General features: G+C 41.0%; 1 protein-coding gene and 1 long non-coding RNA gene across 3 annotated transcripts in view; both read left to right on the forward strand.

Annotated features, from left to right (window-relative positions):
• LOC137140854 (uncharacterized) overlaps window positions 1-26,670 on the forward strand; it is a 67,335-nt gene that overhangs the window by 34,777 nt on the left and 5,888 nt on the right. The window lies entirely within an intron of this gene.
• HOXC4 (homeobox C4) lies at window positions 1,705-4,815 on the forward strand. Its single transcript, XM_067529483.1, has 2 exons — window positions 1,705-3,289; window positions 3,761-4,815. Exons 1-2 carry the CDS (start codon window positions 2,746-2,748, stop codon window positions 4,108-4,110), a joined length of 894 nt encoding a protein of 297 aa, XP_067385584.1. The 5' UTR covers window positions 1,705-2,745; the 3' UTR covers window positions 4,111-4,815.

The following is a 26,670-nucleotide window of genomic DNA, read 5'->3' on the forward strand; positions in this document are numbered from 1 at the left end:
GCAGTTCTCCCTTGGCCATCTGGAACAGTGAGCCACAGGGTTTTTTAAGCCTTCGAACTGCAGGTCTGTAACTCATTGGTAGAAATTGGTTTGGGTGACCTTCACGCCTTAGATTTTTGAACTCTTTAGTTGTTGTTGTTTATGATAACCACCTAGCATGTTCTTAGAGAACTACCTGTAGAAAAAAAAAATTTTCCCTCTGATCTGGGACTTACCGAGATTCATACATTAAAAAGACATGCCTAGGTAAAAATTACTTTATTAACTCTACATCTTTATTCAATACCCCCACAGCCTTGGAATAAAGTTTTTGCATCAATATGAACAATAAATGTCAAAATCCTGTATGAGTCCAAGGCGTTTAGACAGCATGAGATATAGCTAGTGAAAAGGAATGTATTGAGTAGATTGAAATCAATGTTTTGAATACCAGAATACATTTCCATTAATGTCTTTTGCATACTCTAGATTCTTCCCCCATCCTCTCTGTCACTTTTCTTTAGAGAGAGAGAATTCTGCTGCTTATATCCAGAGATGGAGCATATCTAACTTTAATAAAGAAAGGCTCATCTTTGTCAATACGCTGGGTAAGCAATTAGTCAGGCCATGGGAAAAAAGATGCCAATAAAAACAATAAATGCGAGGTAATAATAAAAATGGCAAATGAGTTTTCACGTGTAACCGTGCCAAAATATATGGGTCTGAGTCTCTGTGTAGGTAGGAAACGCAGTCACAAATATGCAAAGCATACCATATCTGTAAACATCTTAAGCAACGTGCTAAAGTCAGTGACCTTTGCATACTCTCCAACTTTCCTCCAGCCAGAGAGCATTATTTGTTGAAGTGCAATCCTTTCCCTCCTCACCCCCCAAACCTCAGCACCACAAGTGCCAAATTATACAGTCGTCTATATGTACCCTGTAGAATCGAATTTGTGTGAGCATTTGAGAGTCACAAATTCGTCTCTAGGGGAGTATATGGACGATGCCAGAGACTTGTAAAGTTCTGCTTTCCTTTGATTCCCTTAATTGCAGCTGTTCTAATTAAATCCTCAAATACTGGTTATGTCATTTTCAAAGGTAGTTATTCAAGTGCAAAGCAGCCTGAGCTTCTGCCAGGGCAGCGTGGGGGTGGCTTGTTAAAGGTAGACTGAATAATCATGATAATTGGGGCTGAGGCTAATAATAATAATAATAAAATCACATTATTACTTTTCATACACCGAAGAAACAGCAGAAGTCTCAGCCAACAGCACAAAGAGCCCCAACCATTTCATGTGACTGATTTATGGAGTTTTACAACCCCATAAAGACTGTAACAACGAGCCAAAAGCCTCCGACACCGCTGGCACGTTTAATCTAATAAATAAAACATAAACAGTTAACTTTATGTGCCACTTTTATTGTTATCAAGTAAAATATGGCAATGCCCTGCAAGCTAGGATTTTCAACTATAATTGTTATCAAGCAGGAAAAGGGATTAATCCGATCCCTCTGCCCCTCTGTTTAGTGGAAGCCCTTAATTGCAATAACTGCAAAATATGTACATCGATTTCCAGTTTCTGTACCTGACCAGGGCGTCTATTTGTCCTAACACCTGGGGAGAGGAGCCATTTTTATATATGTTACAGAGATCTCAACCTTCCCCCCCCCCCTGTTAAAGCAGCTGGTTCAATGGGTCTTTTGAATGAACGTTGCAAGGGAAACTAATCCTATGGCTGGATGTGGAGCTGTGAGCCACATTTCTATCTGTCTATTTCACATATATGTATGTTCATTTACATGTAAGTATGTATATTACGTGGAGCTTTGACAGACGGGAAAGGACAGAGTTTTGAGTGACGAAAACAAAGCACCATCCACCTCCAAAAGCCAGCAGGAAGAAAACACACACAAGTAGTTCTACAAGTAAAGAAAGGTTGTCACTCCAAAAGCACTCCTGCCTTCTGAGTGGGTGGAAAGTCTGTGTAGCTGTGGTCGTTAATATACAAATAGATCCTATCAGTTTCCAAGGAAATGAGGTATCTCTTAAGCCAAGATTGGGAGCACTGGGAGATTTCTAAATTACACAACCATGATTTTCATATTCACTTTTACCACTCAGGTGACTTGGTCCCTTCCCTCCCCTCCCCCATCCAGTGATACATGTTAACAATATTCCATTTTGGGTAGGGGAAATACATTTACTGGCCATAGCACTAACCTGCCCTGTGTTCTTTAGGGGTGGGAAAGCGGCAGTTTTGTCCCCTAGCATTTCTTTGAAGTGAAATAATTCAACATATTCTGAGCATGTCTTATTCTATGCAGGGTAAAGTGCTGGTTGATCTTCATAATTAAGGCTTGTTCTGTTGTTGATCTCTGCAAGATCTGGGGGAGGGGGGAAATCCTACTCTGAAGAGATTTCTAAAATCCAGCCTGCGGCGGGGTGGGGGGGTATTATGAAGAATATTCGCCACATTTCCTCCCGTCCCCTTTTAAAAAAAATAAAAATAAAAAACCAGGTAGGATTTCATTCTTTCCTTTTTCCTTACACATTTGTCTTTTGGGGGAGGGGAGAAGGAAGAAAAGGGGGTTGTTTGATCCTGCTCACCATCCTGACCCTTTTGCTCCGCGTTTTGAGATCACACACACAAACAAACAACAACAAAACACACACACACACACCCAAATTGGATACATTTTGAAAAAGCTTTTGGTTCCTTATCCGGGGACTAGGCTGGCTGGTGTGATTGGATACGGGAGTCACATGGTGAAAGTAACTTTACGGGGTCGCCAGCTTGTAGGAGGGCTTTATGGAGCAGAAAAACGACAAAGCGAGAAAAATTATTTTCCACTCCAGAAATTAATGATCATGAGCTCCTATTTGATGGACTCTAACTACATCGATCCGAAATTTCCTCCATGCGAGGAATATTCGCAAAATAATTACATCCCAGACCACAGTCCGGAATATTACAGCCGGACAAGGGAGTCCAGCTTTCAGCACCATCATCAAGAATTGTACCCACCACCGAGACCCAACTACCCCGAGCGCCCGTACAGCTGTGCCAACATCCAAGCTCCCGGCAACCCAGCGGCGCACCAAAGGGGCCATGGGCAAACACAAGGAGGCCACCACCTCCCAGAGAAACCTCAGCAGCTCTGTGAGCAGACTGCTCTTTCCAGCTCTTCCACATCTCCTTCCCCGGCCCCTCCAGCCTGCAACCAGCCAAACCCCGAGCATCCTAACAGCACAGCTTCTAAGCAACCTATAGTCTATCCATGGATGAAAAAAATCCACGTCAGTACTGGTAGGCAACTTTTTTTTCTCTCCCTCTGTTCTGTCTTCCTCCTATTTTCACACCATGCTCTCTCTCTCTCTCTCTCTCTCTCGCTCCCTCTCTCTTTTTTTTTATTTCCTTCCCTTCCATGAGAGTCTTTGGGTTAGCACAATTGAGCGGGATTTACGACTCGGAATGGGTAATTACACCCACCATAAATTTTATAGCCAGGCTTGTCTGGGCAGCCCCAGCCATGTGGTTCATTCCGTTATGTGTGTGTGAAACTCCTAAAGCTTTGTAAGAGGTGCATAAATAATTCAGTCTTTGGAGCCAGGGAAACCCCTTCTTATTAGAATAGAAAGTCTTGGGGCTGCCAGAAGTTCTTTATAACCCATTTAGCTGATTACTTTTCCCTGAGCCACTCTGGATTTCCTGTCTCTCTCTCCCTCGTTGGTCTGTCTTCTTCTCTCTCTCGATTCATGCTAATCTTTGCTTTTCCAGTGAACCCCAATTACAATGGAGGCGAGCCCAAACGCTCCAGGACTGCGTATACAAGGCAGCAGGTCTTGGAGTTGGAAAAGGAGTTTCACTATAACAGGTACCTGACTAGGCGGAGGCGCATAGAAATCGCTCACTCCTTGTGTCTCTCGGAAAGGCAGATCAAAATCTGGTTTCAGAACAGGCGGATGAAATGGAAAAAAGACCACAGGTTGCCCAATACCAAAGTCAGATCCTCGGCTCCATCTAATTCATCCGCGGGCACCATTTCTGCTGCTAACGCTGCTCCCAGCGAGGAACTATCACCGGGTACAACTCCGGATCAGCGAGCAGAGGATATCACAAGGTTATAAACAATATCACACACACAAAATTGACTCTGATTATTTATAGAATCTAATATATATATATATATATTTTGGTTCTTTTCTTGTAGTTTTCCTGTGCGTATAAAAAACAACAACAATGAGGTCTTCTCTAAGACCACAGGCTTTTAGATGCATGTAACATAGCATGAACCCAGGTGATCGAGTACCTGCAGGTTTTTTTTTTTACGCCATTTCAGGGTTTTATTTATTTTTTAAGGGGCGAGGAAGGGAGGGGGGGATGGGAAAGGTCAATGTTCTGTTAGATTATTTAATGAACAAATAAGAATAATCAAAAACAACAAAACCAAAAGAATGTAGGTATTTTGCCCTCTGCATTATAAATGCACAATGATCTAAGGAGAATCAAATGGAGCTTTGAAGTTCTTTTGCATAAATGTGAAAAAGCTAAAAAAAAAAAAATCATGATTAAAAAGGGGGAAAAATCACACTAATCAGGTTGAGCGAGTAATTGCTTTAAAATGTGAGAAGCGGGAGTGGGGGGGAAGGAAAGAGAAGGCTAGTGACATATTTAAAAAAGAGCAAGGTTTAAACAAAGTCAGTAGCTAGTTTTTTTGTCGTGGTTACTTGTGTTTTTGGACTGATTTTACATGATGATTGTAAACTTGCAATAAAGAGTTTTAGTGTGTATGTGAAAGTCCCAGTGTTCAATAAACCAGTGAATGTAAATTAGTTTTACCTAAATGTCTGGTGGCTTATTTTACTCTCAACATTCCCCTTGCCCTGAGAAAAAAAATCCTGGGATTGTGATATTAATGCCATGTGCACGAGTTACTGCTTAAATTAAGTCTAAACAAACATATAAAAATAACTCTGTACTCTAGATTTTATGACATCACAATTTGGTCAGCGAGTTTCAATCTCAGATTCTTCCAGTCAAGCATATACTTGGGAGGGGGTGGGGGGGAATCTTGTTTTGAGAAAGGAACAGTGATGTATGTTTGGGTTAGAATATCATTCATCTGTCTCTGGTTTCCCCTTTTCTAATATAAAGGTTGTCTGATTTTTTCTCTGTCTCTACACTTCTGTTTTTGTCTGTTTGTTTTGTTTGTTGTTGTTGTTGTTGTTGGAAGATGATGTTAACCAGCTCGTTCATAAAAGCCAATAGGTTTCTTTTCATCTTCTTCCAGACACAGTGAAAGGTTTGGCAAAATAAATAAATAAATAAATAAATAAATAAGGCATTCTTCTTTTGGATTTTGACTAAATTATCCAAATTGAGAATTACTTGGATATCTTAGAGAGAAATGTGTTCCTAAAGCTGAATGTTTGTTTACTTTCATGGAAGGATGAGATAACTGTAAGGAAGAGTTGTGTGCAAATGGGGAAGTTATACATAGCCGTTTTGTAGGCCCCAGTCTATTGTAACTTTCCACTATGTCCGTTTCAGAACCACTGTCCCAGTCTATAGGGGTACCAGATTTTCAGATAGGCCTGTTTAAAGAAATGTATTTTTCAGACATGTAGCACTATCTCCATTCCTTGCATTAGAGTAGTAAGCCAGATGATTAGATCTCTTTATCCCTCCCCCAGAACAAAGATGATCAAATCTGAGTTAAAGTAATTGGGATAGGGGAATCTTTTTTGTCACCTTTATTTTTATTTTATTTGCTTTTAAATGTTATTTATTTATTTACTGGCTCTTAAATATATATATATATATATAGTGTTCCCTTCAACAAATAATGGTCTTAGAACCTACTGTGATAGTTGGTGAGAGAAATGCTGAAAGGAGAATATAGATTATGATTATTTATAATAGAGAGTGTAAGCCCATCAGTCCTCCACACTCACATTAATATAAGAGTGAGAATGGAGAAAAATGTTGCCATAGTAAATAGACATCCAGTCTATAGTGCTCTTTAAACATTTCCATCTCCAAGCAGAGGTTATGTGTTATGAGTTAGTTGTAATTTTCCCCCTTCCTATGATCCCTTGCCTGTAACAATCTCACACACTTTACCTGGAAAAACAAACCAAAAATGGTGTTTAAGTTCTTTTTATAGATAATCAAGTGAATTAGCCAGATAATCTATAACAAACCATCTTCCTGTGGCTTTCTTGTTTAAAAAAAAAAAAGTGAGCTTTTACTTGAGGTTAGAGACACTGTCTTCAAACACATCCCCCGTGCATATACATTGTAAAGAACACAAAGGCTGAGAAGTCCTAACCTTGGAATAATGGTGCTGTTACAAAGTTGAATTGGCAACTCAGAGCCAGGCAACCTGTGTGTGTGTGTATATATCAGTGGAAACCCACATGTGCTAGTTCTGCAGACTAAATGGAGGCTAGTGGGGGGGATGGGGTGCAAATATTTCTGTTTAAAGTTTGATCCACTTCCCCCCGCCCCCTTTGCATCAGAACTTGATGAATTATAACGGAGTATTTTGAGAGGGGAATCGCTCTGAATGCGATGAGACTTTTGTTGTTGTGTGTGTGTGTGTGTTGTCTCTGTGTGTCTGATGAGGAAGCTAAGGAAGCATTAATCACGTTTTCATCTGTATAGTCTGCATATTCAATAATAAACAGCAACACATTTATGCCTGGGCATTCTTCTACCTACTTTTCTGCCCCTGATCTTTGCTCTGAGACTAACTTTACTTTTTCACCTCTTCTCCGCCTTATAATGAGTATTATTTAGCATCTCACTTAGCCTTTAGACTTGGCCATGACACAATTCCTGGCATGGAGGGAGATTATGAATGCATTATATAGCCAGGCAGCAGGGGGAAGAAAAAAAATAATGTTCCTAGCTACAAACAGCCTGCGCCATAGTCCCTTTTTAGCCCCTTGACGCCTCCATGTTGAGAGCCTGAAAGATACTTTATTGAAGTTCGGGTAAATGGCAAAAATGGGTTCACTGAAAGGACAACTTTTCTATTCCATCAGCTTTATTCTAGCCAGGCAGGCTGACCTCTAAGCCCCCCTGACCTGGGTAGGTCTCACAACGTGTACCTTCTGTGTCTCTCTACATAGATTTAGAGGCACCACTACTGTTTAGCGTCTTTGTAGATTTTGCCATAGTAATGGGGGGGAGAGATTCAATGCGTGTTATCGCATTGTGTTGTCACCAAAATAATCCAAGAGAAAAGGAAGAAGGGTGAAGTTACGGCCAAATCTCTCTTCTCACTTCCCGCCTTCCCAGAGCTTATTTCCCAACTGGCTACCCTATGACCAGATCAAAGTAGCCAACTCCAAGTAAGTAGCTTTGCACTTTAAAAAAGAAGGGGAAGTTTGTAAACTGATTATAATCAGGATGTAAATGCAATCGAGCGAGAAGAGAGACAATTCCGTGTTGGAGGGGAAGCAATATTTGATTCTATTTAGGCGTGCAAAATGCTCCAGCTACACCATGGCACGTATAGATCCGGTGCAAGGGGCTGCATCCCCATCAGACCGAGTTCGAAGATTAGATGCTCTTTCATTTCAATGCTCGATGTTCCAGATTTACCTCGGCACATGTAGCTTTAGCATCATGTGGGGTCTTTCCCCCCCCTCAAACTGTCTCTTGCATTGTTCGGTGATTGGATATTCTCTCCACTTTTATTACCGGGCTATAACAGTAACATCAGCAACCACAAAATGTTTCTCGAGGATCAAATTAACATCTCAGGTCAGTTTATTTTAACTCATTTTCTTCTAGTCCCATTTGCTTGCAGATGACCTGCTAAATTTTGTTGTTTCCCCTTTCAGCTACCTCTTGAAGGATTACAGTTCTACCGGGAGTGAGAAGCAGTTTATAAGGCTTTAACTAGCTATAAAAAGGCGTTAGAAAGCCCTTGTATACAGACTCTTGAAGGAACCTCTGTTAAATGTAGTTCAAGAAGCTGTGAAACTTAGTTTCCTGTATTGGCTGTTAAAAAACAACAGCTCCAGAGATGCTTGGGAAGATAACTTCCCACAAACAAGGGCCTTCAGCCATTCCACTAAGTGGCTTCAGTTTTATGAGAACTTTTCCAGTATATATAGAGGATATATATACACACACATTTCCCCCCTCCCCTTTTGCCCTCGGGCTAATACACAGAAAGGGCATAGTTTAACTTCCAGGCTCTTCAGTTAATATAATATCCCAGGTCTTTACGACCACTTGTGTCCTTTTATCTCTCACGTAGTTTTAAAATGTTCGTCTGCACTGTTAATTGTAATTAACAGACAAACCTCCAGCCAGGGTTAAGTGAAAGAGTTTCTGGTTTGCAACCGTAACTGACAACACCTCGAACGTGTAACTTATATTTATTGTGGTCTCGAATATCATTATCCAGAGATATAGTTTTATGTACTTCCTAATCTGTCCTTATGATTTATTTTGATGGGCAAGGTACCAAACCAAACATTTTGGGACTTTAGTGGAAGCCTAGTATTTCCTTACAAATAGCCAGCAGCCGTTATGTTAATGGTATTAACAGTTTCTGGCAAATGCCACCCTTTTCTATTTGTTTGTTTCATTTCATATAGATTGTCTTCGGACGTGGAAAAGTATTTTCCGAACTCAGCCATATTTTCAAGAGAGAGAGAGAGAGAGGTTTATTTCTACGGAGGGAATTAAATATTGCTTTGTAAATTACTCACTTTTCCTAAATTAATTTTTTCTTCATTCTTAAATTAACATTTCTCTTGCTACCTAATCCAGCATATGTACTGTATAATTTCTTGATCCATATGATAGATAGATAGATAGATAGATAGATAGATAGATAGATAGATAGATAGATAGATAGTTTAAAACAAGAAAAAAGTTTTTAAAAAAATCTTCGTATTAAAATCTTTAGCTGTTTCTGGAATTCATTTTTTCAGGGATATTTTGATCATTTTATTTTCTTCACTTTTTGTCTGTACTAGGGATCTCCCCATTTCTTCTTTCCTCTGTTAAAGGAGTCATTTGTTGTTCTGCCGCCAAATCTTACACACTGTTCGGCAATATTTGTCGTTTGTCTAACTCTTTCTGGGGAGCAAACAGCAACATAGAAATAATTGAGGGGTCGCCCAGAACAATAACTCGGACTATATAGAGACTGCAATGTTTGTGTCGTGTACAGATATTACTGAGTGTGACGCGAGATCGGTGTTACTTCAATGACTACTTCAAACTTTAGGATTTTTCATGAAGTTTAGTTCTGATGGGCTCACTGCGATTGCTGTCAGTTCTGCTTGGGTCTGTTTAGTCACTCATAAATATCTGTGTTATTACGTTTTCAGCTAAACCATTTCATTTCTCTGGGGCTTAGATGTTAACTGCCACCCTCCCCCCTTCTCCTCAGAATGATTATTTATGCCTCATACTTATTGTTTCTCAGGAAAAGTGAAATTATTGAGGACAATATACCTCTGAAAAAATTAACCTTTACTACAAAGACGGCCAACTTCTCTAGTAAATAGAGTAGAAAGTAACTAAAGTCGAGTTTCAAATAAAGAGGAGGGTATAATAAATAGCCCCCCACGAGCATAAAATACCAATTATAACACAAGCAAAAGGGATGCTCCAGCATGGGATAGAGGAATTAATTCATTACAGAGTATCAAAAAATATTGCCAAGGTGAATCTCTTCCGCTACTTCTTTTTTCTAAGGAAGCATGTTGTTTTTATCTACCCGCTCCCCACATCCAAACTTATTCCTCCATAAAGTGCTCCGCGCTGTCTGCTCCCTGTGAACCTCACTGAATCACACCCGAATGCATTTATTTTCCATTCATGACGTTATTATTAAGCAGAAGCTTAAAGTGCTTGGCAGCTTCTGAGTGCAAGTGTCCCACGAGCAAGAGGCTTGCAAATTAAAAGCACACACACAGAATTAAAAGTGCATGCATGCACACACGCGCGCGCACACACACGGAGAATTAAAAATATATGCACCCACCTATACATGCTGAAAGACATCTACCCACCCACCTACCCACATATATTTGGAGAATTAAAAGCAGAGATGCTTTACACACACACATATACACACCCAAACATGTGTATGTTTATGCACGTGTGTGTATTTTACATGTACATTCATATATACAAAACTTCACATATATAGAGACAGAATTAAAAGGCATCACACACCCACATAGCCTCGAAGTTGATTAACCTTCAGAAAGACCTACAAATTAGAAGCAACCTGCTCTCTGGGTTGGCATGAAATCATGGTTATTTTATTTGCAATGGCTAGATACGGTTTGGCTTACTTCTGGGGCGTGCATGCAGCAAAACGTCTGTCTGGCTTCTCTGAAATCCCCCAAAACCAGTTCCCCTGAAGTACCTATAAATATTTAAAGAAGACCCAATAAAGTGTTTACTCGCAGGTTTGCTTTGCATTAGCTGGGTCATGACCCCAAGTTTGGACAGCAGGACAAAGGAGCTTTGACTAGGGTCTTGAAGTCTCGTGTTCGGGAACGGTATAATCCCCCAGCAATTGTTTGGACCAGCAGGTTAATTTACTTGTTTGGCAACAGCTCTGAAGTCTGGAGGTAGAACTTTATCTAGCCCATGTCTCTAGCCCCATCAACAGCTCCTTAGACTCCTCTCTTATTAAAGTCTCGAGATGGGAGGATTGTTAGAGCATTCTAACTGACTTCAAATTAGAACCCACAACTTTTCTTTTAAAAGGGTCTAAACTGCATAATAAAAAATAATCCCCTCAGATGCTAAGCTAAGGAAATACCTTCTAGGCACTTTCCAGACTGTGGAGGTCCTGGCAGGTAAAAAAAAAAATCGATCCCTCCAAGCCCCATGTTTATTTCAATGCCTAGATATAGAGATCCTGGTTTGCGGAGTATTTTCAATAAATTGGGGGGGACAACCTGTAAATCAGGGACAAACCCCTATTGACCTCACTGACTCAAACTCAGGTCCTAGGTGTCTCTGTTGCAGAGGATATACAGCACTAAATCATTTTAATTTAACACTTTTTTAAATACAAATAATAGTCCGGCATGACAGTTATCCCAACTGTAAGCATGCAGAATAAAGCCATGGTGTCTATGAGACAATTTTAACTGTAGCTAGATAATTATTTTGTTAGCTCCCTGTTTGAAAGCAAGCACTAACCGTTAGCTTGTTTTCCTTCTTAAAACCCAGGAACGGAGGGCAACTTTGAGTTTAAAGTTGTATAAACTTCACCTCAGTGCTAGGATGGGCCTCTACGGGCTTTGAATGTATGAAGTTTGCTTTTGATAAGAATATTTATATATTCAGTATAGAGAATTGACCCTGGGTGGATATACAGAGAGATATCTTTGTGAGGGTGCAGGAGCCTGAAATGTGCTAAATGTTTTAGGACTTGGTTTTAAAGAGTCCTGACTTCCCCCTGGGCATATTTAAGAATGAAAATGTTTATTACAAAAAAAAAAATGCTGATGATGTGAAGGAAAAGAGGTAAACGAGAAGCTAAATCCCAAAGAATTTCCCCGCATTCGTGTGTGTGTGATTTAAAAAAAGAAACTCTTAAGTAGTTTATTTCAGATTTTTCTTTCCTCTTTCTTTCTTTTCACAAAACTGGGGGCTGCATTGCAGGGGGGGAGAAATGTAGAGGGAAAAGTGGGAATAAAATTGCTGTATCGGAAGAAGATGACCCGTGATTTGTATAATAACGGCTCGATGCTTCTGAGAGGCTTATTTACCCTGTCGATCTGCCTTTTTATGGTGAATGTTTTAACAGTTTACAATATAAAACTTGTATGGCATAAATCGAAGGATAGGTACAGACGTAGCCCCATGCTGGTCATCCTAACCTTTCCTTTCCTCGCCAAGGGTTTTTGGAGCGTTTAGAAAATGCTGTACTGGCTTTTCTGTTATAATCCACACTACTGGTGAAGAAATACAGTATTGGGACGTGTTTATACTCCCCGGCGCAAAACATCAAGACCTGTGGGGTTTTTTTTCTCTTTAAATCTAAACAGTTCTCCTCTCTATCTGGAAACCATCTTTCTGGGTGCGAAGAGACTTTTTTTTCCCTAATATGGGTAGAAAAGTCTTAGAACCAGCAGCATAAAGGTTATTGTGAAGATAAACCTCCCATGTGAGTGTGTGCTTGTCAGAGTGTGTTTGTGTGCTTGCATGTCTATATGTCTGCTATGTGTGTGTGTCTGGGCATGGCTCTCTGTGTGCGTGTGTATATGGCTGTGTGTATCTATGTGTGTGTTTGTTGAGTGCCTGTGGGTGTTTGTGAGTGTCAGTGTGTACCTATATGTGTGTGTGTCTGGACATGGCTCTATGTGTTTGTGTGCCGGTGATGTCTCTGTGGATCTGTGTGTGTTTGTGGGTGCCTGTGACTGTTTGTGTATCTGACTTTGTGTGTGTTTGGGTGTACATGTCTGTCTCTATGTGTCTGTGTTTGGGAGTGTGTTTTTTTGTATGTCTGTGTCTGTCGGTGTGTGTTTGTGCTGGTACGTGTGTGTGTTCTGCCATTCGGGGGATGTTAAAGAACACAACAAGGTTGTAGAGACAAGGTTTGGCCTGCCCATTGTGAAGAGGGAATTCCTTGAAAAGACTTCACATGGGTGTCTGGCAGAGGCAAGCTGTAAATCCAACTGTTTTATAGCCCTGCCGGCAGATGTTTTAAAGCGCACTTTCCCTCTTGGGTTACTGTTTATCACAGGATTTCCAGGCCTGCAATCTAGCGATTCTTTCGGGGGTTTGTTGTGTTTTTTGTCTTTCCAGCTGATCGCTAGCCCTTTTATCAAACGACTTCTTTTTAGATCTTCACCCGAAAACATCTCCTCTTGGTCACTGCGGATGGCTGGCGACTAACTCGGGCAAGGGCTTTCCCTCTTCTGTCCGGCTTTCCATATTTGCAGATGAAGGGCTCGTCTTATCCGATCAAACCTTCAGTACCAGAGCAGAGGAGCAGTTTGAGGTGGGGGAGGGGAGAAGAAAGGGTGCGGGTGCCTAAAGTCACATTAGTCTCCATGGGGCGAGCAATCCTGGTTGACATGTGTTATGAAACAGCTTGAACGTGCTCTGTCTATAACCTCCCTAACCCAGCCAGCCTTTGACTAGCCCTCTCTTTTGTTGGCAGAGCGGGGATGAACCCCACCCTTTTAAATAGAAGCCATGTGGCAAAAAGAATCCGAGGCGTTTTCTCTTTGGGGGTGAATAGGGGGAAAGTGGTGGATGTGTGATGCCATTATCCTAGCAATCTGGGGCTGGTAGGCATGGCAGAGCCCTCTCCCATGTTCTTTCTTTTAAGCATATGCCAGGCATGGTTGGAGAGCAAGATGTGGGGATAGCTGAGAATCATTAGGTTAAAGTAAGTGTGTGTGTGTGTGTGTGTGTGTGTGTGTGAGAGAGAGAGAGAGAGAGAGAGAGAGAGAGAGAGAGAGAGAGATTGCAGAGTCAAATTTAATTCCACTGTTTCTTATCATGAGGTTAAAAAATCCTCTGCTTTGGAAGATCTAGAAAACGCCCCACCAAACAATAAACCAACAAAAGACTAACACCGTCTCTTCGCGTCTATTTCCTTGTAACATATGGGCTCTTCGGCTTCGCTGTATCCATCACCCTTCCTCTTTCCTTCCGATAACTGAGAGCGATTTTCATAACGACTTCCAAGAGGCTTGGAAAGAATTCTGAGCACCCATCGGAGCCCTCCGGCTCACTGCTGGCGTGTTACTTTTGCAAGCTGCCATCCACCGAAGTCAGCATCCGGCTCTGCTGTCCCATTACTGTTCTCCAAGTTTGCATGAGCCCTGCGCACTTATTTTTTTGGCTAATAAAAAGCAAGCCTGTTAGAAACAAATACCCAGGCAATGTAAACAGAACACTCGTGGCCTCAGTAACCATGACGATTAGAATCTGTAGCATCTAAACACACACCCTGCCCTCGATGAGAGGTTTATATAGTTAGTGGGACTGCTAAAATCCTATGATGCAGACAGTATTTATCTTGGCTAACCCTGGTGCTTCCAAGGAATCTGAGTCCTCCTCCCCCAATTAATCGAACTGGAAAAGAACCAGAATTGTTTTAGATTTCACAGCTGCTGTTTCTGTTCAAATGCTTTGGAATCAAAAATAAGAAACCGACCTCATCGTAATTATAATGGGAGCTTCAAAATCTAGGTGGGTTTCTTCGATTTAAAAAAGAAGCAGAAGAAACTCGCCCGGTGTTTGGACCAATCCGTTCAAGACCAACGTCATTATATTCTTACTGGGAGGACTTTTCTCTCAGAAAGTTAACTTAAGGCAGGTCACTTTCTTTCGGGGGGCAGCAAAAGGAAACGTCAGCCTAGAGAAATCGAGGGTGGAATCACTTGAAATCTAAAATCTTTGGAGCGGAGGCAAAATGCATGGCCAGTTAGATGGGCTAAAATACACACACAAAAGAACAGAAGAGACAATTGTTTTCCCATTAAAAGCTGCTGGGTGCCCCCCAAAAAGGACTGCATTCATTTATATGATTCAGTATTGTTTAAATAATAATGTGGTCTTGGCAAAAAATGGAGCCCATTGCCAATTTTCTCTTCTCACCCGGATAGAGCTAAATGATACTATCTCTGTATTTACAGTTCAATGGCTTGAATACTTAATTTAGTCTATTTTTCGGAACACTCCGTATACCCATAAATCTGCCAGACTTTCTCTGTTACAATGCCAGCAAATAAAGAGGACATTGACTTCCAAAGCAGCTACGGTCCAAATAACTAACAAAGATAATCTATAAAACTGATTTGGAAGGAAAGGGATGAGATGAGTTCCTTAAGTCTAATCACCCCGACACTATAAACAAATGGCTAACCTTCGGAAATTAAGTTTGCTTTAATAACCTTTCATAAACAGACTTCTGTCTTGGTGGCTGGAGAAATTATCCTGACTGGGCATTTCACTCCATACATCATACACTGGGGACTGAGGAGAGGTTTTTCTGCACTCTGTAATTTTATTGGGGTCTGCATCTGGGTAGAAATACTGGCTTTACTCAGGCAAGTAAGGCCATGGAAGTCAAGGTTTACTCCTCTTGTGAGGAATGTGGAACAACAGGATGTGTCTCCCAATATCTATACATGTGTGGAAAGAAAGAAAGAAAGAAAATTAATTTCCCCATTCAGAAATAAGAAATTCCCTGGTATAGTGCAACTGATCGTGAATAATGAGACATAGGTGATTGTCATCTTACTCCTTTAACTCTTGACATGGTCTCAATCTATTGAGCACTAAAAAAGTAACATGTAGCATTTCCATGAGCAACTCCCTAGAAAATAGACCCAGGCAGTCTGGATTCACCTACATGCTGAAGTATAGGAGACAAAGGGATGCTTATATCAAAGGCATGAACATGCAGAATTTGTCAGAGGTTTCGCTTTAGCCTGTGTGTTTTTGAGTATGGCTGTGTATGTGTGTTATAGACGACTCTCAAAAGCTTGCATTATACATAGACCACAATTTAGTCTTGAGACGTGGAACGAGCCTCTGATATTTGGGACTCTAAACAGGGCCTGTTCTGCTTAGGAGACAGCTTCGTATTGGTCCGTGGTAATCTGTGAAATAGGGGTTTTTATTTTAGTCCTGGCAGACCTGCCCTAATCCAAAACTCAGATTTTAAATACGCCTTGAATGAGGGCCCACCAAAGATGACACTTGAATCTTGCAACGTCACCGGCGGCATTCTTCCAAATCAATTTCTTCATCATCTCAAATTTCAGCAAGGCCTTTCCCTCCCCTCTCCTGTTAGGCTGGGGAGGGTGGGTGTGGAGGGGCTCTTCTTCTTTTGGATGAGCCAAGCACTGTCCCAGGAAGAGCCAGAGAAACTGCGATGTGCTCTTCCCCAGTCCGTGGCTTTGTCTGGCTGAATGCGTTAAACAAGGGCACTCAGAGGTCATGCGTTATTGGAGCAACCTCCATGCTACCAAAGGAGCCCATTTCCACTGGTGTCAGAGCTCTCCAATTCAATATGGGGGGAGGGGGGGCTGAGGCTGTGGTACAGGCCTCTAAATGCAGTGAGGAGGCAGGGCTGGGGAGTGGTAAATTTTGCCCTCCAGACTTCAGGGTTGACATCCAGGGGCAGGCCTAGTGTGGAGGCAAATTTCCACTTCTGACTTAGGCCACATCTCCACTGAAATCAAAGGGAGGCTGCTGGTGCTGGATCGGGTTCAGGTGCTAGAATATTACATTGCAGTGGCACAGTATTTTCCTGGTCCCCACTCCACAACCAGACCCCTGACTCCTTTCTTGCATGTGAATGCTCTGCTGCAGAGTCTTATAGGGCCCAGGGTCACCTAAGTACTACAAGATCAGTGTTTGAATGCTGCTGCGCATGTGTGTGCTTGTGTATGCTATAAAGTGTGTGTGTGTGGGGGGTATGCCTGAGTGTATTTGTGCATGGTGTGTATGGGAGTGTGTTTGTGCACTTTGTGTGTATGCCCGTGTTTGTATATGTTAAGCATGTGTATATGTGTTTGTATATGGTTTGGGTGTATGTCTGTCTATGGGTGTGTCTGTATATCCATGTTTGTATATGTTACGTATACAACTATAGAATGTGTGTTGGTATTTGTGAATAGGACATGTATTTGTGTATGGTGCATACGTGTTCCTATTTGTGTATGGCATTTTGGTGTCTGTATGTATATTTTTGTGTATAATATGTATATGTATGTGATTATGTTTGGTGTAGGTACGAGTGTGCATGTGTGGTGCATATGTATATGGGGTTATGTGTATGTGTGAGGAGGTATAAGTGTAAATGTATGGTATGTGGGTATGGATGTTTGTGTTGGTGTCGGCATATGTTTTCAGTATCCATGTATATTTGTGTTTGGTGTGTGTATGTAAGTGCATGTGTTTGTGTACAGTGTCTGTGAGTATGTGAATATGTGCATTTGCTTATAGTATATGTGTGTATGTTTGTATGTTCACGAGTGTGTGTGTTTGTGTGGGTGAGAGTAGATGTGTATGCTGTATATGTGTGTATCTGAGGCATGTATGTTTGTGGTATGAGTGTGAGAATGTGCGTGTATGGTGTGTGATTGTGCCTGTGCTTGTGTGGTGATGAGAATTTGTATATGGGGATGTGAATGTGTGTGGTAAGTACACCCAGGTGGTGTGGGAAGCAGGTAAATAATTTCTCCGTTATCACCAAAGTTACCATCTAACTATATATTTCCAGAAAGCTCAATTTTCCATAAGCAGCTTTCCTATGGAATTAATGGCAAAAGGACCCTGAAAGCAAAATTACCTGTATGGTAGATGGGGCTGACACACTAGCCAGACTGGGTGTGTCAGTTCTTTGTGCATGGGAGAGAAATAATTAACCCAAACTCAAATGTGATAGAACTAAACTGTAAAACTATATAAACCTCCAGATTACTGAGGACAACACCTTTGATCTCTGGGCCCTTTCACTGAAATTTACTGTTAACCTCTTTGTTACACATCTTCATAGATGTGGACATTTCGGGGTGAAACCCTGGAGCCATTGAAATCAATGGAGCCAGGATTCACCCCTTTATATTTTGCAGATGTTTGGGCCCATCAAACTGAAAACTACTTATGCAGCTGGTTTGATTAAGGAAAAAAGAAAGGCCAAATTCCTCAGCTAATGTAAATCAACTTAAATGGAATGGAGCTATGCCGATTTCCACCAATTCAGATTTGAATGAAAGACAGGTAGTATAGAATTGGATTTAGTTTACTTGAAGGTTAAAAAAAGAAATCCAACAACCTACCCATTTGTATCAATAATGAAAAACAGAATATCTTGTTTATGGACCTCTCTCTTCCCCCATCATTCTCCCCACCTACGGCAAGAAATTATTAAAGGACAAAGCACCACTTATTTGCAGTGTTGTTGTAGCCATGTTGGTCCCAGGATATGAGAGAAACAAAGTCATATCTTTTATTGGACAAACTTTTGTTGGTGAAAACTCAAAAGCTTGTCTCTTCCACCAACAGAAGTAGGACCAATAAAAGATATTACCTCACCCACTGTATATCTCTCAAGACACCACTTGTCAGAGACATTCTATTCACTTGCACGCTTATGGGTGGGGAAGTTGTTTTTTATGTACTCCATATTTTCTGGCTTAATTTTGATTTATTTTATTGTTGTTATTATTGTTGCTGTTGTGCTAGGCACTGTACAAACCGCAGTGAGAGACAGTCCCAAACAGTTTACAGTCTAAATAGACAAGAGGATAGGAGGGGAAACAGAGGCACAAAAAGGTGGAGTCACTAGGATGGTTTGCTGAAGAGTGACTGCAGGACAGAATCCCAGATATCGGTGAAAACAGTGGCATTGGCCCAGATTCAGCAAAGCACTGGGGCACCTGCTTAAATCCCATTGATTCCTGGGCATTCAAGCACCTGATCAGAGTTAAGCGTCGGTTTAAGTGTCTTGCACATGCTTAAAGTTAAGCACCTATTTATGTGCTTTGTTCATTCAAATCCTTAGACAGCCAAGGCAGTAGGTAAGTAACATTGCCTTGGCAAACACATTTCGGTCAGGCTTTCCTAAAGCCTCCCCAGTCAGCTTATGCTAAGAAGATATCCAGGGTTCTAAAGAACGGATGGGGGGGGGGAATGAAATATCTGGAAAGCGGAATACACCTTTTAACATTCATCTCACAGCAGTCACCCCCCTCCCCTCTCTGATGCACCTAAAACCAGTCTATGGAGAATGAATGAAGGGTTATTAGATACTGGAAATACTAGAAAGTTGGGAATGCCTGCACTAGAAAGTTACAAACCACAATAACTTAGCAAATGTAAAGCCCCAAAGCCAAGTGTTGATCTCTTTCAGATCGAAGCCAAGCCTGTAGTAAACTTAGATGACAAAAAAAAAATTAGTATGTAAAATAACAGAGCGAAATACGATTTCCCTGAATACCACTTTCCTTTCATTACCCTTTGACTGGCCGGGACTTTAAAAGCAATACCTCAGCCATTTTTTTTAACTGCTTCATGATCCAAACCGAATGAATTTGCTTTGCTCCCAATACATCAGAATCAATGTTTTCTCTTCGATTTTGCATTCCTAACTTCTTGGGGAGAGTCACTAAAGAGCGCGACCGTCTCAAGTTAGCAAACTACCATGCTGTTATCAGTCAACAGCAGACTTTATAATGTACCAGTGCGCCGCTGGTTTTTGCAGCTGTGAGTGTTTGCAAGTTACAGATTGTATTAACTGTTTGCTGTGTCTTGTAAAATGTGGAGAACTCTTCGATTCTAAACTATGCTAAATATATAAAACTGATAAACAAAAAGAGCCATTATTTCCCCCAGGGGGACCAGAGCGCAGGGCCGCAGGGCCCGTTGATTAAAAGTAACTTCAGTGGAACAGAATATGGTGATCCTTGGAAATTGGTTTCTGACATTTCCCTGCCTCAGTGGAATTTGATCAATACAGTATGTATGATGAGATTCGTTCATTTCCCACATCTATTCCCATAACTGTCTTAGAAACGCCATGGATGTTGTGTGTGTGTGTGTGTGTGTGTGTGTGAGACACAGAAACATTTACTGGTTATTTTCCCTTCCGAAGGCTAAGTGGGAAGGAACATGAAACATACAATATCAGAGAATGACATTTGTAATTCTCCTTGTATGCGGAAACCGAATTTGTTGAGTGTGCATTTCCTTTCCTTTTCTTTCTTTCTTTCCCCCACCCCCTCTCTCCTTTTTTCTTTTCTGTGCCAGAACTGGTTACTGATGTATCCTCTCCATGACTTCTTGCAGCTTGGCTCCCACTCAGACCCAGTATCGAAGGCATTTATCATTTTACATCACAAGGTGGCTCCTCGATTTAACTTCAGAACCAGCTCCCTGGGGAATACTTGGGACATATGTAGTGTGTTGGTTTGGGGTGGGGGAGAGAATTAGCCACCTTTTAATTTATCATCTTTATGTAAAATACATGTAGCACCCCCCCCCCCCTCCACTGTCTAACATAAACAAATTACTTTTATAACCCCATGAAGACAACTTCCACAGGCTCATATTTCCCGGGACATAAGGAGATTTAAAAAGAAGGGAATGCATCCAAAGGAAATAAATTGTACCTTAGCTCAGATCTTTTTATGGAACTAAAACAATAACTTTCTGGGCCAGAGCAACTTTTGCTGTGTAAATGGGCCCATTAACGACTACAACAAAACGACAGTTGGTTTAATTTTAAAATCGTCTTTAATGAGCACAAACACATCAGACAAGGAGGGGAAATACGTTCCCACCAGCTCCAAAACTTTGCTCGATGGGGGGAGGGAGGAGAATTTCGCAGAACATACTCTTCATTTTGTGGGGGATGGGATGGGGGGAGCGGGGGGGGGGGGGGCAAAGAATCAGCTCTGAGGAACGAGCCGGCTCTGCAATATTTTTGTTACCGTCCCAGATGCCTGTACTCGTCCCTATACATCCTTTACAAGGAGCATAGCAATGGGTGACAACCATAATCTTTGGTTGTGGCGTAGGAATGTTACAAGGAAACTGAGGTGAAATGAACCAGACTTTGAGCTCAGAATTCGGAATCACGTGAGCAGATGGAGCACGGCCTCATCCCATCAAGTGACTTAGGGAACATACCCGCGTCCTTTTCTCCCGTGACATTTGTCTTCGCTCCAGATCTGGAGAGGAGAGGGGAGACTTCCCTTCCCCTCCCTTGGACGCTCCGAAGCAAGAGACTTTACCTCTCTGGAAGTGTCCGGAGTGTAGCAAAGACTTCGAGGTATTTAAGGCACTCTAGACAATTGCTCATTCTGCAGTGAGTTATTACGCCGCTGAGCCAAAGGTCATTAGGAAGGATAAGGGCAGCCATAAAACCGGCACAACTCGCATGCTTTTCCTATAGAGATTATCATTATTGGCTTATTAATACACGATAATTTTGAATTATACACTGCAATAAATAGAAGAGGGTTGACTCCTGGCTTTAAATATTTTATGAATCTCAACGCGAACATTTTAAGCAACACCAGGTGCTTCCGAGTCGTTGGAAGGGCTGAACTTTCGTCTGTGGTCCAAGCGTCTTCTCTCTTTTGTTTTGTTTTTTTTGTTCTCCTCAAATGACAAAATCAAAGGGGTTTAAAGAGCAATCGAATGGAAGTTTGCAACATCGGAAGGGGAAAAAGAAGTGTATTTAGGAAACCCCTAAAATAACTTATTTGGTCTTAAGTGGTGATCAATCCTTGACTGAAATACTGAAATCTAATACTGGGAAGCAAGGGGGGAAAGGAGAAATAGGTCTATAGTTGCATTCAAAATGCAATGTGCAATACACTCTCTCGTTCCCAAAATCGGCAGTGTGAAAGTTATTCCTTTGATCACTCGTTGGCTAGGAGCAACCCAACGTAAATAAATAGCTGGGATGTCCCCTCGTTTTTTAATTCCACGAATAAAGAGAGCGGTGTGTGCCAACGCTAATAATATTTTAAAATTAACATCGCCTTTTTGGAATATTTTCCTGCGTTTTTCGATTCAATAATATCAAAGACCAGATTTCTAATGTATATATTGTTTCCTGATCTTTAAGAGCCCTGGGGATGAAATACACTTTCTCAAATGCCTCCTAGCACCATAACTCTGCCAAAATACAGAGTTCATTCAGGGAAAAACCAATAATGAGAATAATCACAGTAAGTAGAAATCTAAACAATATTTTAAATTCAAACTCACATGCATCAATTCTTCAGTAACCCGCCCCCCAACCATCACCACCTTTCACTGAAATATATTTTAGGGGTTTCATTGAGTGGAAAATAATATCCAAACTGACTTTTATATGACACAAATAAACTTAACGGTCATGAAAACATGTTAGTAAATTTGGACGTATTCAGTCTACAGAGAAAGTAACAGTCAGACACGGACTCGCCTGCAGAGATCAAAAAACACAGTGTCTAGCCAACAAAATCTTCGGTGTGTTTAATTAAGTATATGCATAAATCACATAATTATAGAGAAACACGTATTTTAAAAAATCTTAATGAAAGTAGAATTATTTCTTGCACAAATAAATCCGACCCAGTTAAAATACATATTTTCTTCTCTCCCCCCACCCTAATCTCATTTTCCTCAATCCAAAATCTTTTCGGCAAAATTGTTCTTCCAATAATAAATCTTCTTCTACAGAGGAACAATATATAGAGGTACCTTTCCTTTAAGTTTGTAACCTTCCTTGTGCACAATCTCCCCACCCCCAGCTCCCCTGAGCGAATCCAGCAGCAAGATACTAGAAATTTAATATATTTTAAAAATACATTCACAGAAAAATGTTACCAGCCTTTCGGGCTTTCCCTCTAGGAAAGCGATCATCTGCAAATACCTTTAGCCCACCACTCATAAATATGGTCGTCTTTTTAAAGCAAGCATTTCCTCTTATTTTACCATCTTCTTCCACGCAATAAGCGTGTCTCTGGCACAAGAATAATTTAATCAACAAAGCAGAAGCGAACCTGGGGGGGAAAGATAATACAAAGTTAGCTTCTTAGCTCGACTCATGGGATGCAGTATCTTCGCTGTTCCTTTGTTGGAGTTTGCATCAGCGCGAGAGGAACATCTCTTTCCCCCCCTCAAATGAAACTTTTTTCTCCCACCCCCTCTCCCGTGCTTGTGCTTTGAATCCAATCATTCTTCATCTGCTTGCTGTAGGAGTTAGAACTCTGCTTGGCTTTCTTTGGAGTCTTTTGTGTGTGTGTGTGTGTGTGTGTGTGTGTGCGTGTGTGTGTGTGTGGATTTCAGCTGCTATCTGTCCTCTTGACTGAGGCGTGGGCAAAGAAATAACACAGATACACAGACACAACCCACGGGACGAGCATTTTAGGAAAAGTTGCCGACTTGGTAGGAATCTCTCTCCTATAACCTGGGTTTTTTTTAAAAAGACTCCTTGATGTACTAAGTGATGCAGAGACTAGGGGTTTTTTTTTTCCCCCCCCCCCCCCTCTTGTTTACAGCTACAGAAGGCAAAAGAGTCATAAATCTTAGGGCAGCCTACAGAGAGAGACAAGTACATTTGTATGCATCGTTAGAACTAGCTAATACCTAAACCCATTAGCAGACCATGTAGAGTTGGAGTTTCCGGTGTACATTAACTTACAGCTAAATTCTGGAGGAAAGGGCATTGTGAATTAACATAAACTATATCCATCATATAGTTTGTCATATTAGATTAGTCAACCATGGATTTTTGTGTGTGCGTGTTAAACTTTTTTTTTTAAGCCTTCCAGCGCTGTGTTAATTTCAGACAAGGGGTTGCCTTTTTTGCATAAATACCATAAATCATAGATCAGGATTTAAAAAAAAAAAATACAGGCACCCCAATTACTGTGCATATTAAACAAGAAATAGCAGTGATGTGAGGGAGAGTGAAATCAAGAAATGTCCCAGTGAGGAGATTGGAGGACCAAGAAAAGACAGACTATCTATCTGTCTGTCTGTCTGTCTTCTTTGGACCAATCTCTCCCGCTCTCTCTACAAGAAAGTCCTTCATTAAAAAGAAGGTGGGGTGGGCATCAGAAATGTAGCCTTTAAGGCAACATTCCCTGGAACCAAATGGTGCGAAGGGCCAAATTATGAAACAAACACACAAGCAAAAACGTAATTAAAACAAAAAACCCTTTCACCACTAGTCGATCAATTCCCTTGCACAAAAGGAACCTTTTCTCTGAGATCAATGATGGTGCCCATTTCCTTCCACTAATCAATGCCTTTGTGTCTCCTGTCCACTTGCCTGGGCTCCCCATCTTCGCTCTAATAACGTTGGGTTTCTTCCCATGGGGCTGCTGACACCCTCCCCTCCCCCACTGCAGGCTCGTAATGTACACCACAGACACAATACCACCCCCACCCTCGCTTTAGAAACAATCCCCTCTTGCTTCGCCTGTGTGCAGAGATTCCTCACCCCCTTCCACCCTCCCTCTCGTCCTCACCCTCCGCCTCCCCCCCCCCGGCCCCGCTTAGGTTGCACATAGATTATCTGAACTTTTGTTGTTGGCTTTTCCTCCTTCGCCCGTGAAAGCGTTAAAGGTAAGGGACTGGCACTCGCGGCCAACAGCAGGCTTTTGTAAGGATGATTTATTGCCTCAATCTTGGTTCACCCAGAGTTCACAGGGATTTGCTGCTGCTGAGGGCTAAAAGATGGTCTCCCTTGACAAGTGTGACTATTGGAAATGCCTCTTTTCGCCCCCTCTCTCTCCCTCGCTCTCTGCTGGGCTTCCAAAGTGTAAAATGGTTTATAATTGAGAATGAGACTGGGGTCTTGTGCTTGTGTGTGTGTGTGTGTGTGTGTGTGTGTGTGCACCATTCTGCTTTTGTCTGAATATCACTGCAAAAGCCAGCCCGATCTGCCTGGGAAGCCTCTTACCTGCCAGAGGGCGTAGATCCCATTTTTTGTTTAAAGTAACACACCTGCACAACCTTTTCCTTTCAAGTTGCTATCTATGCCCTGTCCCGGGTAGCAGACTTCCTATGCAGATCGGGTTGGCTTTGCCATGCCATTCAGACAAATGGCTCTTTTCCTTTTAGATGCACCCCCTCCCCCCCCGAATTGTAGAAGTTACTGCGCGGTGTGTGCGTGAGAATGAGACTTCCAACCTTCATTTTTTGCGGGGGGGGGGGGGAAGGGGAGTGAGGGGGGTTGTTACTAATCCGGATTGTTAGTGCGGTTAATCTGGGTGTGATCAGCCTGAAAGCCCTGTTTCTCTTTGCTTCAGAGGAATTGCTCAATTAACAATAACAACAACAACAACAACAACAACAAAACTCCCCTTCTCCCCCCCTTTAAAACTAGTAAAATAATTTATTAAATGCATCGTGGTCTTAAACTCCTGCAGACGCATCAACCATAGATTACACAACGTGACCTGCCTTCCAATGCTCCTTTTCCCACACACACACACACCAAAAAAAGGGGGGGAGGGAACAAAGAGAGATCCAATCCCCTTTTATAAGGCCCCTCTGTCCAACTTCCAACCCCCCCCCCAAACCCCTCGATATTTGCAGCGGAAACGTTGTTTTTCTGTATCGAAAATGTGTTTGTGCTTTGAACATCCGCATGCATTTGCGTGTAAAATAACCCTTGTGGTAATGCTAATAAGATGCAAATTTTATAGAGAGCTAATCGCTTTTTCTTAATTTATGCTTCAAGAAAATGAGAGGCCTTATCTAAAAACGTTTAAAAATAGAGCCAGCCAGGTGCATGGGCTGTTTGATATTTCTAACTATCCCCTTAATTTGTCTCTATCTAGATGGATATGGGTGATGTGTAATGTGTGCATAATTATAGACTATAGAGAGAGAAACTATATGTACTATAGACAATATAGATGTATGGCTCTATGTCTCTAGATGGATATGGGTGATCATGTAGTGTGTGTATAGACTGTATATAGAGAAACTATATATAGTATAGACTATATAGCTCTATGTATCTAGATGGATATGGGTGAACTTTGTTACTGCATAGACTATGTATAATATAGACCATATCTATTTATGTCTACACAGCTGGATGTATGTGAGTGACCTTATGTATGTCTGTGTGTATTTATAGTCATCGACTATATATATAGCATAGACTATGCATGTTTATGTCCATGTACGTATGAATGATTTTGTGTATGCTTTGTGTGTGGATGTAACCACAGGCTATATACAAGAGGTATGCATGGGGGTACAGACTGTAGAAGTATATGCCTGATTGTATGTATATATTCAGAGACTATGTAGAAAGAGACTAAATATATTTACACACGCTATATGCCATATATCTTCATTTTACTCAAAGCCATTTGGAAGCATATATTTTTATACTTTCCTAAATGGTTTTTAGCGTCTAACTTAATCTTTCAAAGCGGTGGAAGAATCACTGGAAAGGTGATAGAAATATTTTCAATAATATAGAAATGAATAACCTAGACTAGGCGAACTCCCTCCTGTTTATTGATGATACCAGTCCATTGAGAGGAAGTTTTGGTACTGGAAAAAAATAATGAAGCCTGAACGTGATTTCAATATTTTTAATTTGCCTCTTTAGCAAAGATGTTGAATCTGGATTTTTACAGAAATTAATTTTCAGGATTAAAAAAAAAAAAAGATTTGATGTTCAACTTTGCTTTCTTCATCTGTTACATTAATCCCTTGCTTTGTTCCAAACCATAATTATATCCACTTCTGATAAATAATTAATGCCTATATTTTATCTTTAGACTTCCTTGTGTTCAAAACGAACCCAGATATGCTTTTAAAAAAATAGATTTAAAAGTATTTTAAGGCGGTAATTTTAAATCTAAAAGTAATTTTAGATTTCAGAGTAATTAAAACGGTCTGATTTTTCTTAGACATTTTTTTAACCCGGGATTTTTTTTAAAAAAATGAACGAGCTACGTTTCTTTAACTATTATCCAGCCTGAGACAATGCAATTAAACGGAGGGCACTGCATATACCAGAAATGCAAATATTCCTAATAATAAATTTGTAAGGAATCCATAATGGTGGATATATTGATCAGTTCCTTAAACTATACTGCTAGTCTGGAGGTAGATAATTAAATAAACAAATCATAATAAACCACATTAACTTAGTGTGCTTTAACTTATGGTGTCTGGAGAGAAAGACA

This window comes from Emydura macquarii, unplaced genomic scaffold, assembly GCF_026122565.2.
Source record: "Emydura macquarii macquarii isolate MOO-44397 ecotype Brisbane River unplaced genomic scaffold, CSIRO-AGI_Emac_v2 contig_2994, whole genome shotgun sequence".
Lineage (NCBI taxonomy): Eukaryota > Metazoa > Chordata > Testudines > Chelidae > Emydura > Emydura macquarii.